General features: G+C 58.5%; 3 protein-coding genes across 11 annotated transcripts in view; 1 reads left to right on the top strand and 2 right to left on the bottom strand.

The window, feature by feature from the left end:
• Positions 1-204: 204 nt before the first annotated feature.
• On the bottom strand, positions 205-8,684 carry MST1R (macrophage stimulating 1 receptor). 5 transcript variants are annotated; one of them, XM_075096461.1, is made up of 21 exons: positions 8,571-8,684; positions 6,636-7,937; positions 5,204-5,392; positions 4,996-5,121; positions 4,748-4,918; positions 4,356-4,525; positions 4,082-4,259; positions 3,847-3,992; positions 3,572-3,733; positions 3,302-3,395; positions 2,971-3,198; positions 2,745-2,891; positions 2,511-2,670; positions 2,335-2,427; positions 2,035-2,256; positions 1,874-1,954; positions 1,613-1,794; positions 1,434-1,543; positions 1,157-1,322; positions 941-1,077; positions 205-862 (listed from the first exon to the last, which is right to left on the bottom strand). In XM_075096461.1, exons 2-21 carry the CDS (start codon positions 7,848-7,850, stop codon positions 592-594), a joined length of 4,248 nt encoding a protein of 1,415 aa, XP_074952562.1. In that variant the 5' UTR covers positions 7,851-7,937; positions 8,571-8,684; the 3' UTR covers positions 205-591. The 5 variants fall into 5 exon arrangements, with proteins under 5 accessions (XP_074952562.1, XP_074952564.1, XP_074952566.1 ...); XM_075096463.1 differs by having other exon boundaries at positions 2,971-3,135; XM_075096462.1 differs by having other exon boundaries at positions 209-856.
• Positions 8,685-9,891: 1,207 nt separating this feature from the next.
• On the bottom strand, positions 9,892-14,994 carry MON1A (MON1 vesicular trafficking associated A). Of its 3 annotated transcripts, none has more exons than XM_075096480.1 (6): positions 14,856-14,994; positions 13,685-13,826; positions 12,943-13,410; positions 11,989-12,754; positions 11,731-11,878; positions 9,892-11,276 (listed from the first exon to the last, which is right to left on the bottom strand). In XM_075096480.1, the coding sequence occupies exons 2-6, from the start codon at positions 13,809-13,811 to the stop codon at positions 11,136-11,138; spliced, it is 1,650 nt and encodes a 549-aa protein (XP_074952581.1). In that variant the 5' UTR covers positions 13,812-13,826; positions 14,856-14,994; the 3' UTR covers positions 9,892-11,135. The 3 variants fall into 3 exon arrangements, with proteins under 3 accessions (XP_074952581.1, XP_074952579.1, XP_074952580.1); XM_075096478.1 differs by having other exon boundaries at positions 11,989-12,757; positions 14,856-14,993; XM_075096479.1 differs by lacking the exon at positions 14,856-14,994 and having other exon boundaries at positions 11,989-12,757; positions 13,685-13,934.
• Positions 14,995-15,191: 197 nt separating this feature from the next.
• RBM6 (RNA binding motif protein 6) overlaps positions 15,192-21,921 on the top strand; it is a 59,372-nt gene continuing 52,642 nt past the window's right edge. The window contains exons 1-2 of one of the 3 annotated variants that reach the window (XM_075096470.1): positions 15,192-15,286; positions 20,157-20,265. In XM_075096470.1, the coding sequence (XP_074952571.1) occupies positions 20,222-20,265 (44 nt within the window). In that variant the 5' untranslated portion in view covers positions 15,192-15,286; positions 20,157-20,221. The remainder of the gene's footprint in view (positions 15,287-20,156; positions 20,266-21,921) is intronic. The other 2 variants (XM_075096468.1, XM_075096469.1) reach the window with 2 other exon arrangements.

Raw genomic sequence — 21,921 nt, 5'->3', positions numbered from 1 at the left:
CCCGGGGATGGTGCCCAGGGTAGCCATGCCAGCACTGGTGTGCAGGTGCCCTCCCGTGGCTGGCACAGGAACAGTGGGTGCACCCTCACCTGTACCCCCTCGAGGTTTGTGCTCCAGGGGCAGTTTGGGAGCCCCCTTCATGCAGAGGGACAGGAGTGCTGCCAATGCAGGGCATAGCCCCCCCCAGAGACACAGCCCCAGCCTGGGAAAAAGTATCATTAGGTTTTAATAAGCAATTTGAGCAGCCAAGGGGTTGGAAACCCACAGGACGCATGGGTGGGTCAGGTCACCCCATGGCACCCACTGGGGCTGTGCTGGGGTCCCACACCACACCTCACCAGTGTGGGGCTGAGCTCCCCAGCACCTAGCTAGTGTAGGACTGAGCCCCACACCAGGACCAAGCCTGGGGAGGACCCAGCAGGGTCTGGGTGTGAGCAATGGGAGAGCACCCCACAGCACCCAGCTGCCTCCCAGCACCCATCCCATAGGGATGGTGTCCTATAGCACCTAGCTGTGCCCTGCATCCCTCCTAGGGAGAGTGCACCCATGGTGTACAGGGGTGTGGGAGCCCCCATGGTGCAGGGCACCCCATCAACACAAGGCTGTGTCCTCCATCTCTTCTTCTTCCTTCTCTTCCTCCTCCTCCTTGTTGTCCTTGTCCTCATCCTCACCATTGGGCAGCTGCCCCGGGGATGCGGGGGGGAAGGGAGGACCGCACTCCAGGTTGACATAGGTGACAGCTAGGTTGACATAGTGCTCGCCCTCCAGTGTGGCCAGGACACGCTCCAGCTCACCCACTAGCCCCGTGAAGGATGGCCTCTCCTCAGGCGCTGGTGCCCAGCAGCTCAGCATTACCCTGTACCTGCCCCAACATCCTCGTCAGCACCAGTGGCCCCCTGGGACCACCCCCCTGCCCTGCCCAACCCCCAGCCCCACTCACAGGGTGTCAGGGCAGTGTTGGGGCTGAGGCAGACGTCTCCCCTGCAGCAGGTAGCGGGCCATGTCATAGGGGTCCACCCCAGAGTATGGCGATGCCCCCCGTGTCAGCAGCTCCCACATGAGCACCCCGAAGGACCACTGCCAAGTAGAGAGCTGCCATGGGGGGTGGGCAGGATGGGGACAGGTGTTGGGGGATAGGGATGGGGGTTGTGCCTACCACGTCTGACTTGGTGGTGAATTTTTGGGTCTGGAGGCTCTCCAATGCCATCCACTTCACAGGCAGCTTGGCATGGCGATGCTGCTGGATGCTGTAGTACTCCTTGCCAAAAACATCCCGTGCCAGCCCGAAGTCGGCCACCTTCACCGTCAGTGTCTCATCCAGCCTGTGGGACACTGGTTCAGGGAGGGGGGCCACTGGGAAACACCCCCATGCCCCCCCCCAGGCGCATGGGGTGACCCTATGGCAGGGGTCTGGTGGGCACAGCCACACTCACATGCAGTTCCTGGCTGCCAGGTCCCGATGCACAAACTTCTTCTGGGCCAGGTACTCCATGCCCAGGGCCACCTGCAGCCCAAAGCCAATGAGGTCCTTCACCGTGGGGCTCTGCAGGGTGGCAGTGGTGAGCAGGGTGAGATCAGCCCCCTGTTGTCCCCCCCAAGGGTGCCCCCATACCTGCTCTTGGGTGCGGATGAAGTGGCGCAGGTCCCCATGGCGCATGTAGGGGAGGACAACAAGGGGCAGCCCATGGCGGGGCAGGCACACCCCCAGCAGTGAGAGCACCTGAGGGTGGTGGAAGCTCTTCATGAGGATGCCCTCACGCAGGAACTCCTCCACCTCCTCCACGTCCGTGATGCCTGCCAAGAGCCGAGCCATGGGGCACCCTGCTGCCATGCCATGCTGTGGGATTGTGCTGTGGGAGCAAGTACAACTCACGGTGCAAGGACTTGACAGCGCAGTGGATGTCCCCCAGCAGTGGGTCCACGTATGTGCCGTGATAGACACTGCCAAAGTGCCCTATGGGGACAGGTGGCATGAAGCTGGTATCACACAGAGTGAGTGGGTGATGCCACAGCTGAATCGGGGCACAGCATCACCTTTGCCAATGACCTGGTGGCAGTGGGTGACAAGCCGCTCCTCGGGGATGAGGATGTCCTTCACCTCCTCCAGCAGCTCCAGCCGCAGGTCCTCAAGGCAGCAGGACGTGGGCCTGAGCAGGGGCACGGGGGAGCCACCGCCCGCCATGCCTGCACCAGCACTGGCACCAGCAAAGTGTGCCCGGAGCCCCACTGCACCAGGACTGCCTGCCGTGGGCAGCACTGCCAGGACAGGCAGACGCAGGGTGAGGACTGGGCAGGCACCCAGCACCCCACCACCCACCGGTGATACCCGCTTACCTAGCACTTCCCTGTAGTCGACACCAGGGTGCTGGGTGGTGGCTGGGGGGTCACTGTGGCTGGGATGCACCAGCAGCTCCAGGTTCTCCATCCCTGCGGGCAGAAGTGGGGTGGGTGAGGGGGTGGCATGGCACGGGATGGGCGGCAGTGGGGCACGAAGCGAGCACAGCACTTACCCCCTTGCTTCCTCCAGCGCCAGCAGAGCAGCACAGTGGCCAGGATGCAGCAGAGCAGGAAGGTGATGCCAGTGCCAAGGGCCAGGCTGGTGGCCAGGTCCAGCGAGAAGGCAGGGGGCAGCACCCAGCCCAGCGCCTTGCAAGCACCATTTATGCAGATCTGGAGGAGTGGGGGCTCAGTGGGGATGGGGTGGGGGACACTGGGGGTGGTCACCCACCCTGGGGCGTGCCTACCTCTATGGGGGCCCCAGCTGGGGTCAGGCGCAGCTCACGGGGCAGGCGGCATGTCACCTCATTCTTCAGCACAGTGGGGTAGCAGTCCTGGCCCCCCACCGTCATGGTGATGTTCATGCAGGTAGCCACGGTGTCCAACCCCAGTTGCTGCCCAGACATAGTACCCTGAGCCCGGCAGTCCCAGAGGCAGGACCCACCACCCTGGCTCACCCACTGCCCCACATACATGCACCTCAATCTCATCGTCACCAGGCTTGAGGCGGAGGTGCCTGCCTTCCTGATCCAAGGGGAAGACCTTGGGCTGGGGGTAGTAGCAGAGGCGGAAGAGCCAGCGGCCAGCAGCACCATCCAGCAGCACACTCAGGTTCCCTGGTGCCATCTCCACCTTGCTCTCAAAGGGGAAGGCCGGGCTGCGACACAGCACCTGCCCTGGTGCCTGCGGATCCTCGCACTCCTGCAGGTGGTGGGATGCTGGGCACCGGTGTGGCACAGTGCCTGGGGTATTGGGGTGGGCAGGGCAGGTTCAGGGGGTGACAGCCTCCTGCCCCGGCACTTACCGTGGCTTTGGTCTTCACACCACTGGCTTCAAAGTGGATCTTGGTGCGATACACTGAGTCCAGGTGGGTGCCGATGATAGTGAGCATTGAGCCCCTGTGGTGGGCAGTGGTCAGGGCCCCAGGGTGAATTCAGTCCCCACAGTACATGTGGTCCCCAGGGTGCACATGGTCCCTGGGGTGCACATGGTCCCCAGTATCCCATCCAGCCCAACCAGGGTGTTAGGGAAGCCAGGGCTGTCCCCGCCAAGGGAAGGGAGCCAACGCACTCACTCATAGCTGCAGCTGGGGATGATGGCTGATACGAAGGGGTCAGGGCGGTATTGGAAGGGCTGGGGGGCTGGGAACTCCTCCCCATCAATCCACAGGGCCACCCAGGCTGCACCCAGGCCACTGGCAGTGGGAGCTGTGCACCAAATCACCTCATCACCCTGCCTGGGGACATAGCAGCCATGGCTGGAGGAGACAGTTGGACAGTGGGGGGGTCCTCATGCCCGTCCCCATGCCAGGGAACCCACTATGCCTGGTAGGGGCGGGACAGGGCATACCTGGGCTGCCTGACCAGGGGGCACTCGGAGCCATTGACCATTACCCGCCAGCTGCTTCCTGCCGAGAGGTGGGTGCCGTGCAGGGACAGATGGGTGCCACCCCCCTGGGGGCCAAACAGGGGGTGCAGGGTCCTGATGTGGGGGTCCTGGGCAGAAATGGGGTCAGTGGGGTGGGTGAGCCAAACCCCCACCCCTCCAAACCCTGCCAAGGGTGACTGCCAGTGCAGGGCCATACCACAAAGACAAAGCCGCTGAGAGTGGCTGAGCCATGGACATGGAAGCCAGAGGGTCTGGCAGGTTCCTCCACGGTGAGCACTATGTCAGCCAGGCCCCCTGTTGCTGTCAGGCCTCCCGGCTCCAGCTCACACACCAGCACATCCACGAAGTCCTTGTGGCGGGAGTTGGGCAAGGGTCTGCGGGACAATGATGGGTGGTCAGCCCCGGGCTGGGGGGGCAGCCCTGGACCCCTCTCTGCTGCCGTCACCCCCCACCCTGGCACTGCTGCGCACCTGTGGCTCCTGCTCTCCTCTGGCAGCACAGCACAGCCTCGCTGTCCCACTGCTACCCGGTAGGTGCCAGGGGGGCTGTGGCGGGGGTCAGGGTCCAGGTGCGAGCGGAAGGTCATGCCGCAGAGTGTCACCCGTGTTTGGCCCCTCAGTGGGGCATTCCGGGGATGGAACTGTGGGAGAAGCACCTGTGTTGCCCCAAGTCCCGAAAGCCTGATGATGGTCATGGGTCTGGAAAGCCCCCTTCCTTCCCCAGGGCATGAGACACCCATCCCAGGGAGGGGGTCTCTGGATGGGGCAAAGGTCCCACCATGTGCCACCCCACATGTCATCTCCCTCCCCATCCAAGTGCCCAGGAGATGTGGGGTGCAGGGGGGATGGCAGCGCAGACCTACATCGGTGAGGATGGGCGGGCAGCTGTCCTGGACCCAGGGGCCAGCACACTCGTGGCGGCGTGTGCACCCATCCCCGCACCAGCCGCAGCCCATGAAGTGCTCAGCCCTCAGACAGCGCTGGCACGTGGAGAAGTGGCGGCAGCCAGGGCCAGTGACGTTCAGGCGCCACACCTATGAATGGAGAGTGGAGGTGAGCGGGTGCGTGGGGCTCAGCACCAGTCCTGCACCCCCCTGGACTCCCCACTCACCTTGGTGCCAGCGGTGAAGAACAGCAAGTGGTTCTGCAGCCCCATGGCACCCCGCACTGGCCCCGGCTCCCCCAGGGAGAAGTTGGCCAAGGTGAGGAGGTAGGAGCTGGAGCGCTGGAGCACCATCTGCAGTGGGGCAGAGCAGGGGGCTGAGCGTGACCCCCTACCCTGCCAGGCACCTCCCAACCCTCCAGGTCCTCCATCCCACCTGGAAGATGCGTCCCTCTGCCGTGCCCAGGTGGGCCACGGTGACGTCCCCCAGGGCAGTGACGAAGATGGAGGTGAGGAGGACGCCGGCCAGGTGCCCATTGAACAGATCCACCTTACGGGAGGCGGTGGGGATGAGGGTGGGCTGGTCCCAGCAGCTGGTGTTGGCCACTGGCGCTGAGAGGTTCACCTGCAGCCAAGTGCGGGATGGGTACCCTGAAGCCAGACCTGGCACCCCAACCCCCCTCACTCTCACAGATGGACATCAGCTCCAACTGTGAGATATTTTGGAGAGTGCCTGATTGCCCAAACTCCCCTCCAGGCTGTGAAAATTTCGGGAGAAAAACCACATCTGTGGCCCCTCCCGCAGCCTCCGCGCAGCGTAAGATCCTGCCCTCCCCTCCTGCCCCAGCTGGATGTGGTTACTCATGCTGGCACTGTGGGACAGGCACCCTAAAGCCAGCCCTCCCCAGCCCCCAGGGCTCAGCAGGGGGCTGGGGATGAAGGGGGACACCAGGAGCGAGGGCGTCCCCACTGGCCCCCCACCAATGCTCGGGGCCAGGGATCCCCTCCTGTCTTGCCCTGCCAGCTGTGTGAGTCAGCGGCAGCAAGCTGTCTGCTCTGTGCGTGAGGAGAGGAGGGGATTTGGCTGCGCCTCACCCTGCGCCTGGCTAAGAACACTAAAACTCATGTCGGGGGTGCTTGCTGGGACCTCACCTGCAGAGGGGTCCCTGCCAACATGCCTGCCTGTCCCCCTCCCAGCCGTGCCAGAGCTTGTCCCTGGGACTTGCACTCCTGCCCCACAGCTACGGCAGCTGAGAAACCCTGGTGACTAATTGCCTTTCCGCCTGCAGTTTATTTGCCCAGAGAAGGCGGCGGCCCTGGGGCTGGGAGGGCAAGGCGGGAGTGGCTGGGCACCCCGTGCACCCCAGTCCAGGGTGCACCAAGGCCTCGCGGCTTCCCTGTCTCTTTCACACATAAAGAAGCTGGTGAGGGTGGCCATCAACAACCTGGCACTGAGGACAGTCACCATGGGGCTGGAGCCGGTGCTCCCGAGGGCAGCCACACCAAGGAGAAGAACTTTTGGCACTGTGCATGGCAAGCAGAGGCGCGTCCACGTGCCAGGACACGTGTCTGTGGCACACAGCACAGGCAAGCACAGGGTGCCCAGGGTGGGGAGTGCAGCTGGATTCCTGCCAGCACCCTACCTCCTTGGTGTGGCAGGGGCTGGTGAAATGCGGCAGCCCCTGCAGCCGGCAGTGGGCAGCTGGCAGGGCTGACTCACACCTGGGCGATGCTGGTCTCCCCCTGCCCAACCAACCCCCAGTCCACCCTGGTTTACCAGTGCTTCCTACCATCCCAGATTGACCTCCCCATGTCCCAGCTGACCCCCAGGCTCTCCAGGACAAACACAGCATGCGTGGAGGACTCACGTTGTGCGGGCAGTACTCCACTGGCTGGAAGAAGCTGAGCCCCCGCAGCAGTGGCTGGTGCCCAGTGCCACAGCACTTTTCCATACCCTCCTCCATGGCCTGGTTGAGGAGGTGGAGGGGGAAGGCGCAGACAGCTGAGTCCTCTCGTGGCACCCGGCTCTCCGGCTGGCTCTCAGCAAAGGCACCAAAGAGCACCATGTCGGTGTCATTGATGCCAAGGTCGTGGGCCAGGCGGGTGCCTGGGTGGGTGGCATGGGCAGCCTGCAGCACGTTGTAAGCAACATCCCGTGCAGCATCCTCCTCGCTGCTACGCCGCCGCCGCTTGGACTCGAAGCGGCAGTCTAGGACAAGCTCACGGTAGTGGCGGAGGTCACGTTCATGGGTGCTGAGCCGTGCCAGGCGCGTGTGGTACACTGCTGAGCCTGGCCGCTCCGGCTGCACAGTCAGGAAGTAGACGTGGTCCCCATCGGTGAATGAGTGTATGTAATGGATGGTGTAGTTGTCGCGGTAGCGTGGCAGCACCGTCAGCCACTGGAAGTCATCCGAAAAGCCATCCAAGGTGCCCTTCAGCCTGCGGACGGACACCGATTGTGGGCTGTACTGTGCTGCCACGCTGCTGTTAATGGTGGAACCGAGGTAGAAGAAAGAGGCGTAGGAGGTGGCCACCACAGTGGCACTGGTTCCCAGGGGACTGGCCACACAGTCAGGGCAGGACATGGGTCTGTTGCCTGTAGCCGAGTACAGGCAGTGTGTGGTTGTGATGGCCACCTTACCATCCTGCACCTCCAGCTGGTGCTGGTAGCACAGCCCGTGCTGTGTCATGCCACAACTGTACAGCCATGGCTCCAGCGGGTCCAGCAGCAGCAGGACATTGTCTGTGTCTTCAGGTCCATCCGTGGCAGCCGGGCACAGGTGGCAGATCTCACACTCAGCGCTGCCCACTGGGCCAGTGATGAGGACTGAGAGGAGATGCAGCTCGAGGCTGGCCAGTAGGATGCGGTTGCGGACAGCCACAAAGATGGCGGCTGGGCCGGTGGAGTCAGTGAAGACGGCAACATTCTGCACGGGGCTGCCAGCATCAAGGCTAGGCAGTGTGTAGGGTACGGAGAAGTTCCTGGTGGAGCTGTAAGGGATGCGAGGGCACTCCCAGGTGCTGGTGCCCAGCGGGGCCAGGGTGAGTGCCAGCAAGAGGCATGCATGGCACAACAGCCCCATGCTGCGTGGTGCCACTGGTATGGGGTTATTGACAGTGCTCAGCACCGAGCAGGGTCGAGACACACGGAGGATATGTCACCATTGCATCTACCAAAATAAAGGAGAAAAGGTTTTACCTGCTGCGGTTAGGTGAGGATCCTGGGGCACTGCCGCAGCTGTGTGTGGGGCAGGGGGTGACAGGATCCCCTGGGGGCAGACGACAACGGGTGCTGCTGGGGGAGGATCTGAGATACCAAACCTCTTCCCAAACATCATGAGCGGAAGGTGAAGCCAAGCTGCCTGCACTGGGGCAAAAAATTCTGCCTGCTGCCACCTCCCAGACACCCTCGTCTGTCCCCTGGGAGCATCCCTGCCCCGCATGACACCCGCCAAGCCCCATCCTGGGGAAGGGAATGGGGACCCTGTCAGCGCCCCGGGGACAAGGAACCCGAGGGACCCTTGGGGCCGGGCCGGGGATTGGGACCCCTCCCAGCCCCCCGGGACAGCAATGGGTACAGGGGATCCCCGCGGGACTGAGAGAAGTCACGTCCCAGCCCCCAGGGAGGGGGCCTGGGTACCTCCGGGGCCGGCCCCTCTCCCCCCAGCTCACCGGGGCCGGTCCCGGTGCCTAGCCGGGGTCACCGTTGGGTCCGGCTGTCCCTGCCCGCCCCTCCCCGAGGCCGCCCGGTCCCGGGCTCTGCCGCCCACCCCGCCCCGTCCGGTGCCGTTCCGGCCGCTCACCTGGGCTCTGCGGGCGCTGCCGTGCCGGGCCGTACCGGGCCGTGCCGTGCCAGGGCGGAGCGGAGAGGGGCCGGGGCTGGTAAGCCGGGCGGGGGCGGGCCGGGCCGGGCGCGCGGGCCCTGCCCCTTGACTGTGCGGGGCTCCCCGAGGGCCAGCACCGGCACACGCAGCCCGTGGGGAACAAGGAGGCCGGGGGGGGTCACAGGGGAAGCCCGGGAGCAGACGATCCAGGGTTACCCAGAGGGACGCTGGGCACCCTGGGGGGACAAGCTTGGGTGCCCCAGAGGGACACGGGTGAGAGCCGGGCCCCCAGATCAGGACATGGGGTGCAGGACTGGCGTGATGCCCCGGGTGCCCACCGCAGCCCAGCGCCGACCGGGAGGCAGCTGTCATCATCCCGGGGGCATGCAGGGTACGGGTGCGTCGGCACCCGTTGGCCCCTCAGCCACAGCCCCACTGCCACCCGCGGCAAGGGCTGTCAACACCCTGACACATGAAATCGCTGCTTCCCCGAAGCTGCCTGTGCTGGCACCACACTTGCGACTCACTTCCAGGGTGTCGGGGCAGCCTTCCGGGAGCATGCAGCAGGCTTGGCACAGGGGGAGCAAGGGCAGGGCTGAGGCAGCCACAGCTTTGTGAGAGGAGCCGCAGGGGTTCAGTTATGCCCGTTCTTTGCCTCAAGTCCCTTTTTCTGCCCCCATCAAGGGCTGCTTGCGGTGGCAGGAAGTGCCAGTGCTGCAGGGACACACTGCTGTTCCCACAGATGAAGGAAGATGCTTTTTATGCTGGTGTATCACAAAGATTTGCCTTCCAACTGTCCAGTTACCCTTGGGCACTGGGGCTGTGGGTCCCAGCTTCCAGCCAGGAAGTGCAGGCCCTGCCTCGCACTGCTGGAGGGACTTTGTTCCCAGGAGGGGCTGAACACACTGAAAACAGGCTCCCCTGTCCCCAACACCTGACCAGCCTCAGCCCTCCCAGGCTCCCGCCCTGCATTGTGCAAGGCCCTGCAGTTACGCTGGCCCCACGCCTTACCCAACAGTCCTTCCTTTGGCCATGTGTCTCCTGCTCGGTTTCGACATTAGCTAGCCCTGGCGAGCTTGTCCCGGGGTTTTTGCCACTCCCACCATCGATCTGGGACTGCCTCCTGCCACCACAGCCCCGGTTGCCTTGCACTGCTCTTTGGCAGCTTTCTCGATCCCCAGCAGGTCCTCAGGGCTGGACTGCACCTTACCCAAACTTGGACCAAACTTCCTGCCCAACTTGGCTATTTGCTGCCCCCCTCCCTTGCATGTGGACACACAAGAATGTGATGAAGCTTGACTTGGGGTCCAGATAATGTTTATGAGCAAAGACAAGTGATTACACTCTGGAAGGAGTATAAATACGCAGAGTCCCCGTGCCAGCCCTGCCAGGCCCTTCCCAGCTCCTTCACTGTCCCAGTGCCACCCTGGTGGCTCTGCCCATCCTCGAACACCTGTCCCAGCAGTTGGCAGACAGCCCCAAAATGTGGGGTTGGGCCATGCCCGGTGTGCCGCAGCATTCACGGGCACTCAGCCCCACACCAGTGCGTGAGGATGGCTGGGGAGGAGGCAGCCCTTGTGTAGCAAGCTCAACGTAGCTGGCTCTAGGGGCTGGGTTTGGGGGACAGGTGCCCCCACACCAAGGGGAAGACCCTCCTTGGGCTGGGGGAGCAGCAGGGCCCCGTGCCAGTGGGCTCTCCAGAGGGCTGTGCTCCAGCCACCCCTTTAAGGTCCACTGCCCAGGAGCAATGTACCACAAGCACCCTGATGGGCACCTCGCTACCCCAAGTCTCTCTCAGGCTGCTCTGCGTCCCCATGTGGAGGTAGGGAGGACCGCGCTTCCCTGGCCAGGGCAGGCTGGCCCACCACCCCACCTGCCAGCAGCCCCAGGGACATCCTTTTCACAGCCACAGTGGGAAGGGTCTGGGCACGCACAGATGCCAAGGGGGCAAACCTGCCAGGGCAGGGGTCTGGGACTGCCAGGGGCTGCCTGGCACTTGGGGGCCCCCCTTGCCCAGGGCAGGGAGATGAGCAGTGCATGCCCTGGGCCAGCCCTGTCTCCCACCTGGGTGGTGTCACCCACCCTCTGCGGGCACAGCAGCACAGGAGTCCCCCGAGTGCTGCCATGTATCTCCTGGGGATCCCCACCCTTGGCACAGCTGCAGGATGGCAAAGAGGAGGGTGCCAGGCACAGGCAGCAGGACCCAGGGGCTCAGCTCCCCTCCAGCAACCCAGGGTACCAGTAGCCCTGTCCCAGGACCCCCACAACGAGGGATGGAGCTGGGGTCTGCAGAGGAAGGGCAGCTCCCTCAGCTGGGAGGCACTGCCTGCATATGAGAGAAAGCCCTGCTCACCCCCTTCCCCTGGCAGCTGTGCACCCTGCCTCTACCACCCAGGTTGGGCAGTCTCATGGGTGGGTTTCCCTGTGCTTTGGGTTCCCACCATACCCTCTCTCCTGGACTCATGGCCTAGGCTTCCCCAGGGGACAGGCGCCCCAGCACAGCAGGGTGTACCCCGGCTGGTGCCATGCACTAGGCAATGCCCGTCAGTATGTCTGGGGTGTGAGGATGAAGAGTCGGTCTTCCTCCTTACGGATCCACTTCATGAGCTTGTTGACAGCACTGATGGCACCGGCCTTCGTCCCCAGGGGACTGTAGCATATGTAAAGCTCGAAGGCGCTTGTTACCTGGGTGAAAAAGCAGGGTACACACTGGGCACACCTCTACACCCCACTTGGGGCTGACACTGCATCTTCCCCCCACGGGCACTGGGAACAGGCACAGGGGCTCCGGTGCAGGGACATGGGGTGGCAACAGGGTAACCTAAATATGTGGCACCTGGTTTGCTCAGAAGTGGGGGGACCAAACCCTGGGGTGTGCCCCCAGAGCGGCTCTTCTCTATGGCACTGGGGAGTTCATGACAGTGCGTGGCACAGCCCTTGGTGCTGGTGCTCACCAGCCCCTGCTACTATCCCTGCCTGTCCCTCCCTGGCACAGGGGTGCACAGGGCAGGCTGAGCCACGAAAAGACTGTGCACAAGCTGTGGGCCACCGTGGGGACCACGAAGCTGGTGCTGTGTTGTGCCACATCCACCCCTCCTCTGCCAGGCAGGTCCAGGGAAACCCTGCACATGGCCCTTACCCAAGCCAGGAGGTTTTCACGGGGGCCCGTGAAGTAGATGTTCTTCAAGGGGCGCGAAGAGTTGTGAGCCCGGCTGTGGAGGTACTGGTAAAGCCCCAAGAGCCTCTCCTTCTCCTCTTCCCGCACGTAGGGTGCTTCAATCTCAGGGCTGCAGGAACACAGCACCCCGTTAGCCCCCTGGAGAAGGGGATCTGTGGAAAAGGCTTGCCCCATGCCCCATGCTATGGCCTTGGCACAATGGTTCCCCAGGGGCCTCACCTGGTAAAGAGCCCAGAGCTTTTTGACTTGTAGATGAAGTGCCGGAGATCAGGGATGCCCACCTGGGCGACACTGTAGAAGGGGGTGCGCAGGGCCTCCTGCAGAGCGTGATGCACTCCCCGCCGTCGCAGGCGCTCCTGGAAGCGCCGCTTACAGTCAGAGACGGTGAAGAAGTCCTCGCGGTCGGTGGAGACTAGCAGGAGGCACAGGTCCATCTCCTGCTCCAGGTAGGAGATGTGGGCATGGAAGAAGCCACTAGAGTTGAACTTGGGGAGGCAAATGGGAGTCCAAGCTTCACCCTCCCGGAAGGAGGAAGACGAACTGATGAGGTTGAAGAGCAGATGGAGGTCAATGGGGTGGAGGAACTGATCCTTCTTCCTCACAAGAGACACCAGCTGGTTCCCTGATAGGAGGACGGAGAAGACCAGACTCTTGGCCTTGGCCTGCTGGAGGCTGGTGCTGACAGCATCCCGGACACTGGCAGCGAGGGGCAGGCAGCGCACAGCGCCCATGAGGAAGCTGGGGTCATGGGTCATGAGGTCCAGCAGGTTGTCGGTGATGCGCTCAGAGCCGGCCAGGAGTCTGCGCAGGTCATAGTTCTGCTTCTGCTGGAAGATGTGGTTGAGCTGGGTCCAGGTGAGCAGGCTCAGGATCTGGTAGTAGATGTAGAGCAGCTCATGGGCGATCTCCTGCTCTGACTGCTGGGTCCGTGCCACTGCCACCAGCACCAGTGGACTCCTCCGCACGAAGACCACCTTGTAGCCATCTGCTTGGGACAGAGTTACAGGGACAGACCTGTAAGCCTGGCTCCCTGGGGCCGTGAGGGGGAGCCAGGCTGCAGCCTCTCCTCCCAGGAAACAATCTGCCCCTGGGGACAGCTAATGTGGCCCATGTCAGGGGCATGTTCGGGCAGGCCAAGACACCCAACTCTCCCACTCCCCCCCAGGGCAGTACCTGCGTGGATGGACCGGATTGCATTTTTCTCAGCCTCCAGGAAGGACACCAGGGCCATCATGACACCCATGGTGCTGGAGAGGGCCTCCTCAGAGCCATAGCGTGAGTACACGGGCTTGCCTGCCTCACTCAGCACGAAGACGTGCTTCCGGTGCATGCGCCAGGCGTCCATGGTCACATCCTCCTCCTCCTTGCCAGACAGCACTGACTCACAGCGGGTGGTCTGCGGGGATGGCTCCAGCTTCCCCTCCTTGCTCTGCCTCATCTCCTCCTCCAGGTCAACGGCCATGCCCGTGAGCTGTGTGCTCAGCTCACTGAAGTCCTTGCTGATCTGCTCCATGCTGGTCAGCTTGGCTGGTTCCCCCCGCCTGTCCTCCGGGCTCTGTGCCACGGCCGCCCCGTCCTCGGGACTTGTCAAGTCCTCATAGGAGCGGGTATGCACGAACATGGCTCCCTCCTGGCCTGCCCCTGGGAACAATGGGCTGTGCATCATCTGTCCGCCTGTTTCCCATGCTGAGGCAGCAGGCGGATAGAGGGTGGAAAAGGGGCAGGGAGTTGCAGGGAGGGATCTGCCTGCCTCTCTCCATCCTGTGGCACTGAATGGTGCGGGTTCTGCTAGTGGGGAGTCGCCAGTTGGCCCATCTCCCCCTACCCGCAGGACTGTGGAGGGCCCAGCCAGCATAATGAGGAGCTGCTAATTTTTTTCCCCTCGCTTACCCCAAGGGCGAGCTCTGCCCCGTACCTGGCTCCATCCCCTGCGCCAGCCCTGGTGTGGGGCTCTCGGACCGCTCTGCATGCTGCCCATCTCCTGGTGCCAGGGACCCATTGGGCACTTCCCAGCCTTTCTTCTTGTGGACATCTGCAGCCATTCCTCAGGGCAGGACCTGCGTGTGACTGACAGCATTACCCCTCTGTTCCCTCACCCGCAAATGCTCTGCTCTTGAGAGTCGATGCGCCAGCATCACGCCAGCATCCTCGGCCCAATCCTGCTGGCTCAGCAGGCAGCACCGAGCCCTAGTAAGACATCAGGAAAGCCGCGCTAATCCAGCAGGATTTCCTCCCTCCTGTGGCCCCAGCTCCTTCCAGCCCCCTGGCCCTGGACCTTTCATCCAGGCTTGGCCCCAATTTCCCCCTGAGTGCTGGGAAAGCTGCTCAGCCTCCCTCTGCCATGTCCCAGCAGCGAGGGGGAAGGGAGCTAGCCCCATACACACAACAATCCCAGAGGCCTCGTGTTTGCAAAGGGTGGGTTTTATGGCCCTTCTTGGCCTGGATTAGGTGGCTGAGATGAGACCAGGCTGGTGACACTCCTCCTGAGGCCAGGGCTGCTCAGATGCCATAACCCCTGCGAGCAGGGTGCCCTCTTGAGCCCCTGCCCTGTGGGTTGGCCCTCCTGGCAAGAGCCTGGCTGTGCTTCCATCCCATGCTTTCCTCCTGCCCCGTGAGAAAACCAGCCTGGAAGTGAACATGGGGACAGAAGCGAAAGCAACAGTAGGAAGGCAGGCTGGCCTGGGACCCTGTGCCCCCAAAACCAGCTGGTGGGGAGGCTAGCAGAGCCCCGGCTTCACACCCCACTTCCTGACGCCTGCTGCTTGCCAGGCACACAGACCCAACGCCGGCAGGTAACGCCACAAGCGGTGGAGCCAGACTCCAATCCCAAAAGCCTATGACACCCCAACAGCCCTGGACGGTGCCGGGCTGCAGATTAGAGGCTCCGTCCTCGCCCGGCCCTTCCCCTCCCGGCTGCACCGCTGCCCTTCCCCGGAGCCCCCCGGAGTCTCCCCAGGACCCCCAAGGCCTAGCGCAGGGCCTGTCCCAGTCCCTCCCCCGCCTGGGCCGGGGGGGTCGCGGCTCCCGGAACACCGGGCAAAGCGCCAGGACCAGGACCCCCCGAAAGACAAGGCGCAAGGACCGACCTTCGCGGCTCCTCCCGTCGGCGCCGGCGGCAGCTGCGGCGGGGGCCGTCAGACAGCCCCCCCCTCCCCGGCACGGCCTAGGCGGGGCGGGGGGGACGACACCGGCGGCATGCAGCCGCCTCCCGCCCTACCCCTAACCGCGACCGCCGCGGCTACCCCGGCATCGCAGCACCCCGCCCCGGCAGGAACAACCCACCCCCGGCGGCCGGGCCGGGCCGGGCCGGGCCAGGCCTCACCGCCCCCAAGGTCGGGCACCGGCCCCGCGGGATGATGGGAGCTGTAGGCAGCTCCAGGCTCCCCCCCGCCGCCGTCGCGGCGGCGGGGCAGGACTGCGTTTCCCAGAGTGCAGCGCGGCGGGAAGAGGACAGCGGAAGATCCGGTTTCTCGCCGTGGGTGCGCTGGGCCTGGCGCGGTGGAAGCGGCGGTGGGAGGTGAGGAGCGGTCTGACCCTGCCGGCCCCGGCCGCGACCCCCGCTGGGAGCGGCGGTGGCCGTGGTGGTGGGGTACCGCTCGGTGCGGGGGTACTGCCCAGTGTGGCGGAACCGGGCGGGGCTCGCGGGTTTTGCCTGTGGAGCAGTGTGTGGTCTGGCGTGGGGCCGCTGGGCTGGCAGCTCCCGGGGGACGGGAGCGGAGCGGGGGCGGCTCCAGGGGTACCGGCGCGGCACAGAGTCTCCCGTAAGGCCTCGCCCGGATAGGGAGTGCTTCTGGGCTGTCCCCTGGGATAAAGAGGGGATCTCCCTTAGTGTCTGGGGCGGGGGGGAGGAGTGGGGCAGGGGTCTTCTGAGGGTCTCCCAGGATGGGGAGGTGTCTTCCCGTGGGGCTGGCCGGGATAGAGGAATGTAGGGGGGCCCTTCCTAGGGGCCACCATTGAATAGAGGAGACTGGGCTTCCTCCTGTGGAGTCTTTTAGCATAGAGGGGATGTGTGTGTGTGTGTGTCTTTTGGCGTCACCCGTGACAGGGGAATTGTCGGAGGCTGGGGGCTGCCTTGGCTGTGAGCTGTGAGGAAGTGGGGATCCCGGTTCCATGTCCCTCCATCTCCCCAGCAGAGCCCCACACCCCAGTGGGATGGGAGCCGTGGGCTTGGGCAGCTTGGTCCCGGTACAGAAGGGCCATGGGGTATCCCGCACGGCTGTGCTCAGCGTTGGGGCCTGCTGTCTGCATTGCTGTCGGTAGTTGTGGCGTTTTGAGATATGTCTGCATTATTCTGAGACCCTGGTCAAATAACAGCTTCTTTCACACCGTGTTGTATGTGTTTATGTGAAAAGTGTCTCGGAACACTTGTGTTTTTAAAAGGGATAGAGAAAAAGGGGGTTGGATTCATGCTGGGTTGCAGAGAAAAGTGATCAGGGTGGTCGCTGGGGGTCTGTTAGCTGGTAGTTAGGCTCAGTGATGGGCTGGATGGGATTTTGGACTGTAAATAAAGGCTTAGGTGGAGGCGGGATGTGGCCCGGCTTGTGCTGGAGGCTGCTGGAGGCTGGGTAATGCAGTGGTAGTGAACTACTGGGAGTAAGAACAGTGATCTCTTATGTTTTGCTTTTTAAAACACAAGAGTTTGATGTTGTTGCTGGTGTGTGGTATTAATTTTGGAAGTACTGCTATAGGTGGAATCCACTTTCCTATCCCAGGAGGGCATTGGTGGTGTGACAGTCTTTCCCAATGCTCCCTAGCTGGGAATGTGCTTATGAAGTCCTTTGGGACAAGCAAGGTCAGGATAGTAATCGGGGGTGTGTGTGTGTGTGTGTGTTTAGAAGTTCACCTGTTTGTTTCTAATACATGTTTTTAAAAGCATCACACAACTGAAAAGCACACACATCCCTTTTTTTAAGTGAAAACCTCCAGCTTGACACCAGGAAGAGCTGAAATGATTCTCTCTCCCTTTACTTTCAAAATTCAGTGACATGGTTTTGATATTTCCTCACTTCTGGATTAAACATCTTCCTCTTCAACACTGGAAATAACAGGCTTTCTTGGCTACTTGCAGTTTCTGTAGCTTGGGGAAATGTTTTCTTTTGTACCTCAATACTTGAATTTCACAGAGGCTTTTTCCTTTCTTCAGCCTTACAAAAACTTTACTGGGCACAGAAAGTTTTTCCACAGCAAATTACTTCCTCTGTTCTTGAAGTGTAGTCTTGTGTGTAGTTATGTGTTTGATTTCCTCATGGTCTATAAATACCAAGTCTGGCAGCCTTGGCAAAATCAGTTTGGAGAGAAGTTGTGAATATCAGAGTATATTTCTGAAAATGGCGTCTCTCTGAAACTTCACCTTGGCTAATCCATCACCAATTCCTCCTCTCTCCCCCAAATTTGTAAAACGGTGCAAAGTTTGGTGTAAGTTGGTAAGGAAATGCTTGAGGTCTGCTGGCATTCCGTACTTGGCCCTTTGCCAGAAATATTTAATTATTCCTTGGGAAGGCTGGCTCCTTAGTCTGGATCAGCGGCATGCTTCTGATGTACAATGCCATCATTTTACCATAGTATGATGTAAATTGAAGTAAAAGAGATCCAGAAGAGTCTGCCATCAGGCTCAGCATGTGCATTTGGAAAGTAGAATCAGGAACATTCCCTGAGCGGCAGTGCCAGGCGCTGGGCTGTCTGGGGGTGCGCTCGGGAGGGCAGGGGCATGGTCCTGAGGAAGTCCTTAGGAGTAATTGCCAGGGAGCATCTGGAGCTCCGTCAGTCTCTCCTGTCTGCTGGGGGGGCTGCAGGACCAACGGTCGTTGGATGAACTAAGGCCACAAAAGAGCATCCTATCCTTTGAGTCTCACCTACTGTATCTTCACTGGAGCCGAGGCTTTGCCACCAGGAAACAGAACCAGCGGGGAGAGGAGGAGGGAAATAAAATGCATACTTTCAGGATGCATATCAGCCCTCCTGAATATTCAGTATAATTTTAACAGCTAATTATTGTCTTAAAAGGACTCTAAATCCAGGCTGTGTGAGTAACTGGACCACATTGTGTGTTTTGTGGCTGCGTTATTGTGTCTCTGTGAAACGTCCTTTGTTGCCATCTCTTTTGGGCGCGTGGATGTGACTGAGGTATGGCAAACTAATTGATGTGTAGTTCCTAGCACTTGAGGGTGGATTTTTGCTGTGCTTTGCTGCTGGCCTGGCCCCAGCCCTGGGCTCTATTGGTGTGTCTTTGGCAAACAGCCTTACTCCCACTGACCTGTCTCCCAGCATCTGCCTGTGAGCAGGGAGGTGGGAGCTGAGCTGGCTATTACCTGAAAGGTAAATCCTGATGGCATCTCATCACAGCATGCATCTCTTGAAGCGGTTGTAGCAGGGCGTACCTTCAGGAGGTTTTGGCATTGATGGAAGCCAGCCTAAGAAGTTTCTGTTCCTGTCCTGCAGTTTGCTGTCACCTTGTTTTGTGGGGCTGTGTTGTAAACTGTATCGCTGAAATGACCTAGTTTAAATATAACTCTTTTCAGAGGGTCATCCCTGGTGCAGACTGAGAAAAGCACAAGCTGGCACAGTTAATGCGTTGCACATTGCCAAAGGCAGAGCAGAGGGAGCAAATCATATCAGGCTGAACAGGGGACTGTTGGAGCTACTGTTGCTGCCTGTGTTATTGAACCATGACCTCATACTGGTGGATGTTGCTGCATGGCTCAGCTGATCTATGCCAGGCCTGGTATCAGTCCAATGGTATTTTTTCCCCATTTGATAATTTGAATATTATGTCCAACCAGTTCACAGCTGGCAAGGAATATTTTTTTTTTTAGGTATTGGTAAGCTAATGAGAACTGACTGGGGGAGGAAATCCAAAAGGAAATAACAAGAAACACCAGGTCTGCAGATGTCTGGAGGCTGCAAAAGATCGTAGATAAAAGGACTGGCTGATGACAGCCAACTGTTATGACTGCCATAACCATTTCTGTTTGCCTGTCCCCTCCATGGAGGGTGCAGTGTCAGTTCTCTTAGATTCACCTCCAAGAAAGAAAATAATGGTAGAGCTTGTGGAGGAAATCCTTAGGACCAGGAAGGTGCTTCTTGCATTAAAAGCCATGTACAACATAAGCAGACCAGTGCTCTCAGGCTTGAGTGGCCTATTGAATGAACCTGTTTCTTTAGAAATGGTGTTACAGTGGATGGATCAGCAGTGGTTGCACAGGTTGCCTTCCTTTGCCTCTACACCCCTGCATACTGAGGCCTGCCAGGTTCTGCCGTCCCCAGCTCCCATGTGAGTGTTTGGTTCGCTGGCTGGTGACGGACCCTGACAGGAGCGGGTACTCCGTCTTGGCAGGACAGCTCCCCTTAGCTCCTTGGCACAGGCAGCTGCTGGCAGCATCATCTGGAATCGCTTCCTGGTGTAAGGTCTGTCATAACCTGCTCTGTTGACCTGCCACCCGTACGACAGCCCTGACCTTTGGAAGTGAGAAGAAATAGGATCTTGTGTGCTTTTCTTTGACATTGGCTGCTCTAGCCAGGCCTGGTGGTGACTGTACTGTTTTCTGTTCGACCTAACTGCTGCAGTTAGTTTAATCCTGCTTTTGAATTGCTCTGTAGCAGCATGTGTGCCTGATGGCAGGCACAGCAGTCCTCTGGAGCCACTTCAACTGGTTTAGCCAGAGCAGGTTGGAGACAATCAGGTTGCTAGCTACCTTTTTTTTTTTTTGAGGGAGAAAGACGGAAGTACTTCCCATTTCAAGTCCCAGCTTTGGCAATTGCCAGGAAATCCTCACCTTCTCCACTGGTGGAAGGAAGGGGATGAAATTTTAGATCTCTGTTGAGGCAAATGTTATTTGCGGCACTTGGCTTGATGAGGGAAGCATTGGAGAACAGTGCCTGTAACAATTTATTGGCAAAGCCTACTCTGTTATCTACATACTTCTGAGGGCAGAGTAAGCATAGTAGACCAGTAGTAGTGACAGTTTCCTTGAACAGCAGCAAAGAGCTTTTGGCAAAAATAGTTTGGATTAAACGTTAATTGCATACTCTTGTTCAGCAACGGTCCTTGTTGTTGATCACCACTTGATTGTGGTGTTCTCACATTTCTAGCTGTACTCTGAATAGTGTCAGACAGCACAGTATGTTGGAAAGCTTTATGTTAATCAAAGCAGAAATCAGGTTGTTTGCCCAGCCATATTGACAGTTTGATTTCAGAAGTTGATTGATGCTTGCAAATTTGAACATGGAGAAACACAACAATTAAATTCATTTGTGCCTTAGTGTGGTCTTGTAGACTTGTGGATCCTGATCAGATGTTCCATGCACCCCTTCTCCTAACCAGCAGTGTTTTATTTATGTGATATGTATTCTTTGCTTTGTTGGTTACCGTAATGTTATTTATTCAACAGGTTGTGCTGTCTTGGTGTTCTTAAGTGAATTAGCCATTTCTGGAAACCTACTAGACAAGGTCAAAATGTGGGGAGACCATCGACAAGGCAACAGAATGGGGTCTTTTCGGTAAGCATTTGAATGTACAGTTTGTTTCAGCAACATTCTGAAATACAATAAGCCATAAGAACTTTCTGTTTGTCCATCTTTATGCACATCCTCCTGTAAGCAGACTATTTTGGGTAAAAGTTGAGGCCTGTGTGGGGTTAGGTGTGATTGCCAAAGAATAGGGAAGTGACAGTGTAACTTTCTGCATTTCTGTGAAGTTTTGTAGTTTTGTTTTAATGACAGCTGCTTTTAGTATTTCTATTCCTTCTCCACACCACCTTTTCTAGCAATACTTAGTTTAGCTGTTGTAAGCTAAGGTGAAGATATGCCATATGGATTTTTGTTCTATGTGCTGTAAGATGTAGAAGTGCCTACTAGTGTGATGTTGATTCTCTTAAACCATGGTGCTTGCCTTAACTTCAGAAGTACTGGCACTTTCATTACACACAGGATTTTATGAAAACTTTCAGAGTTTAGTTCTCTCCATGAGGTTAAGTAGACCATGTATCCCCATATTTTTGGCCATGTTCCTCCTTTAGACGTTTCCGAATATCACTGGAATGGTTTTAAAGATTAATGTGCAACTGGACCTGCACAGCATGATATTTTTCTTACGTTATATTCATCTGGTTGTTACTAGGCCATGTATTTGCAAGAGGGCTCTGGGTATTAAAAAAAAAATAATGGAGACACCAAGAGCTAGGGTTTTCCTCTGTTGTGCATAATTCTCTCATCCTTTGCTCACGTGTCTACCTCTGTTATTTGAATATCAGCATGATAAAGGTACTTCCTCATGGTATACCTTAGGTTTCTGCAACAAGAATACTTCAAATAATTGTCCAACTCTAATGTGTTGAGAAAACTGATGACATTTGAGCTATGAAAACCAGTATCCTCCAGAACATGTCTTAACGGTATTAATAAGAGCATGACTGTGTTTTGTGATGATATCGGTAGTGCTGTTCTACTGAAGTCTTTGAAGTGGATTTTATTGGCATCATTCTTTACTCTATTGGGTGGGGAATTCTAACCTTGAACCAAGTTCTGATTACTGTTCTATATGGCGGTGAAACAGGGGCATATAGCTTAGGAGATCTGTATATGGCTTGATTAACTGTGCAAATGTCACCTGGCATTCTGTTGGTGAGTGAATCTGTAGTGAAATTTGAAGAACAACTTGACTTGCTGTAGTTGCTAAGGAAATGTCCACTGATTTGTGTAGCATTTGGCATTTATTTTAAAATGTGTTGATATTTTATTATTCTATTTTTAAAAAAAATGTTTTGGATCCTCGCTTAGATGAAAAATCAGGTAGCTCCATCTAAAAAAACCCAAACAAACAAACAAAAAAAACACCACCAACAAAAAAAAACCCCAAACTGAACAAACTCATTGGGTTTTGAAAAAACTGTCTTAAGAGGAAACTTCTTCCTGAGTGGTTTTATGCAGATATCAGGAGAGCTCGTAGCTATGGTGTTATAAGCTCTGTGTGAGACAGCCAGTCTGGAGGCATGAGCACAGGATCATCTTGAACGTTGATTGTTGGCATATTCTTGTGAGGCATCCTCAACGTCTGAACTGGTAGCTTTCAGCATTTTGCCAGTTTAGACTCCAGCACAAGGAAGCATAAATGAGTCTCTCTAGTATGTTAATAGAGCATGTTTGGTAACCTCTGCT

The sequence above is a fragment of the Phalacrocorax aristotelis genome, chromosome 6 (genome assembly GCF_949628215.1).
Source record: "Phalacrocorax aristotelis chromosome 6, bGulAri2.1, whole genome shotgun sequence".
Taxonomy (NCBI): Eukaryota; Metazoa; Chordata; class Aves; order Suliformes; family Phalacrocoracidae; genus Phalacrocorax; species Phalacrocorax aristotelis.
The sequence above is the reverse complement of the archived record's forward strand: the minus strand, read 5'-3'. Positions and strand labels throughout refer to the sequence as shown.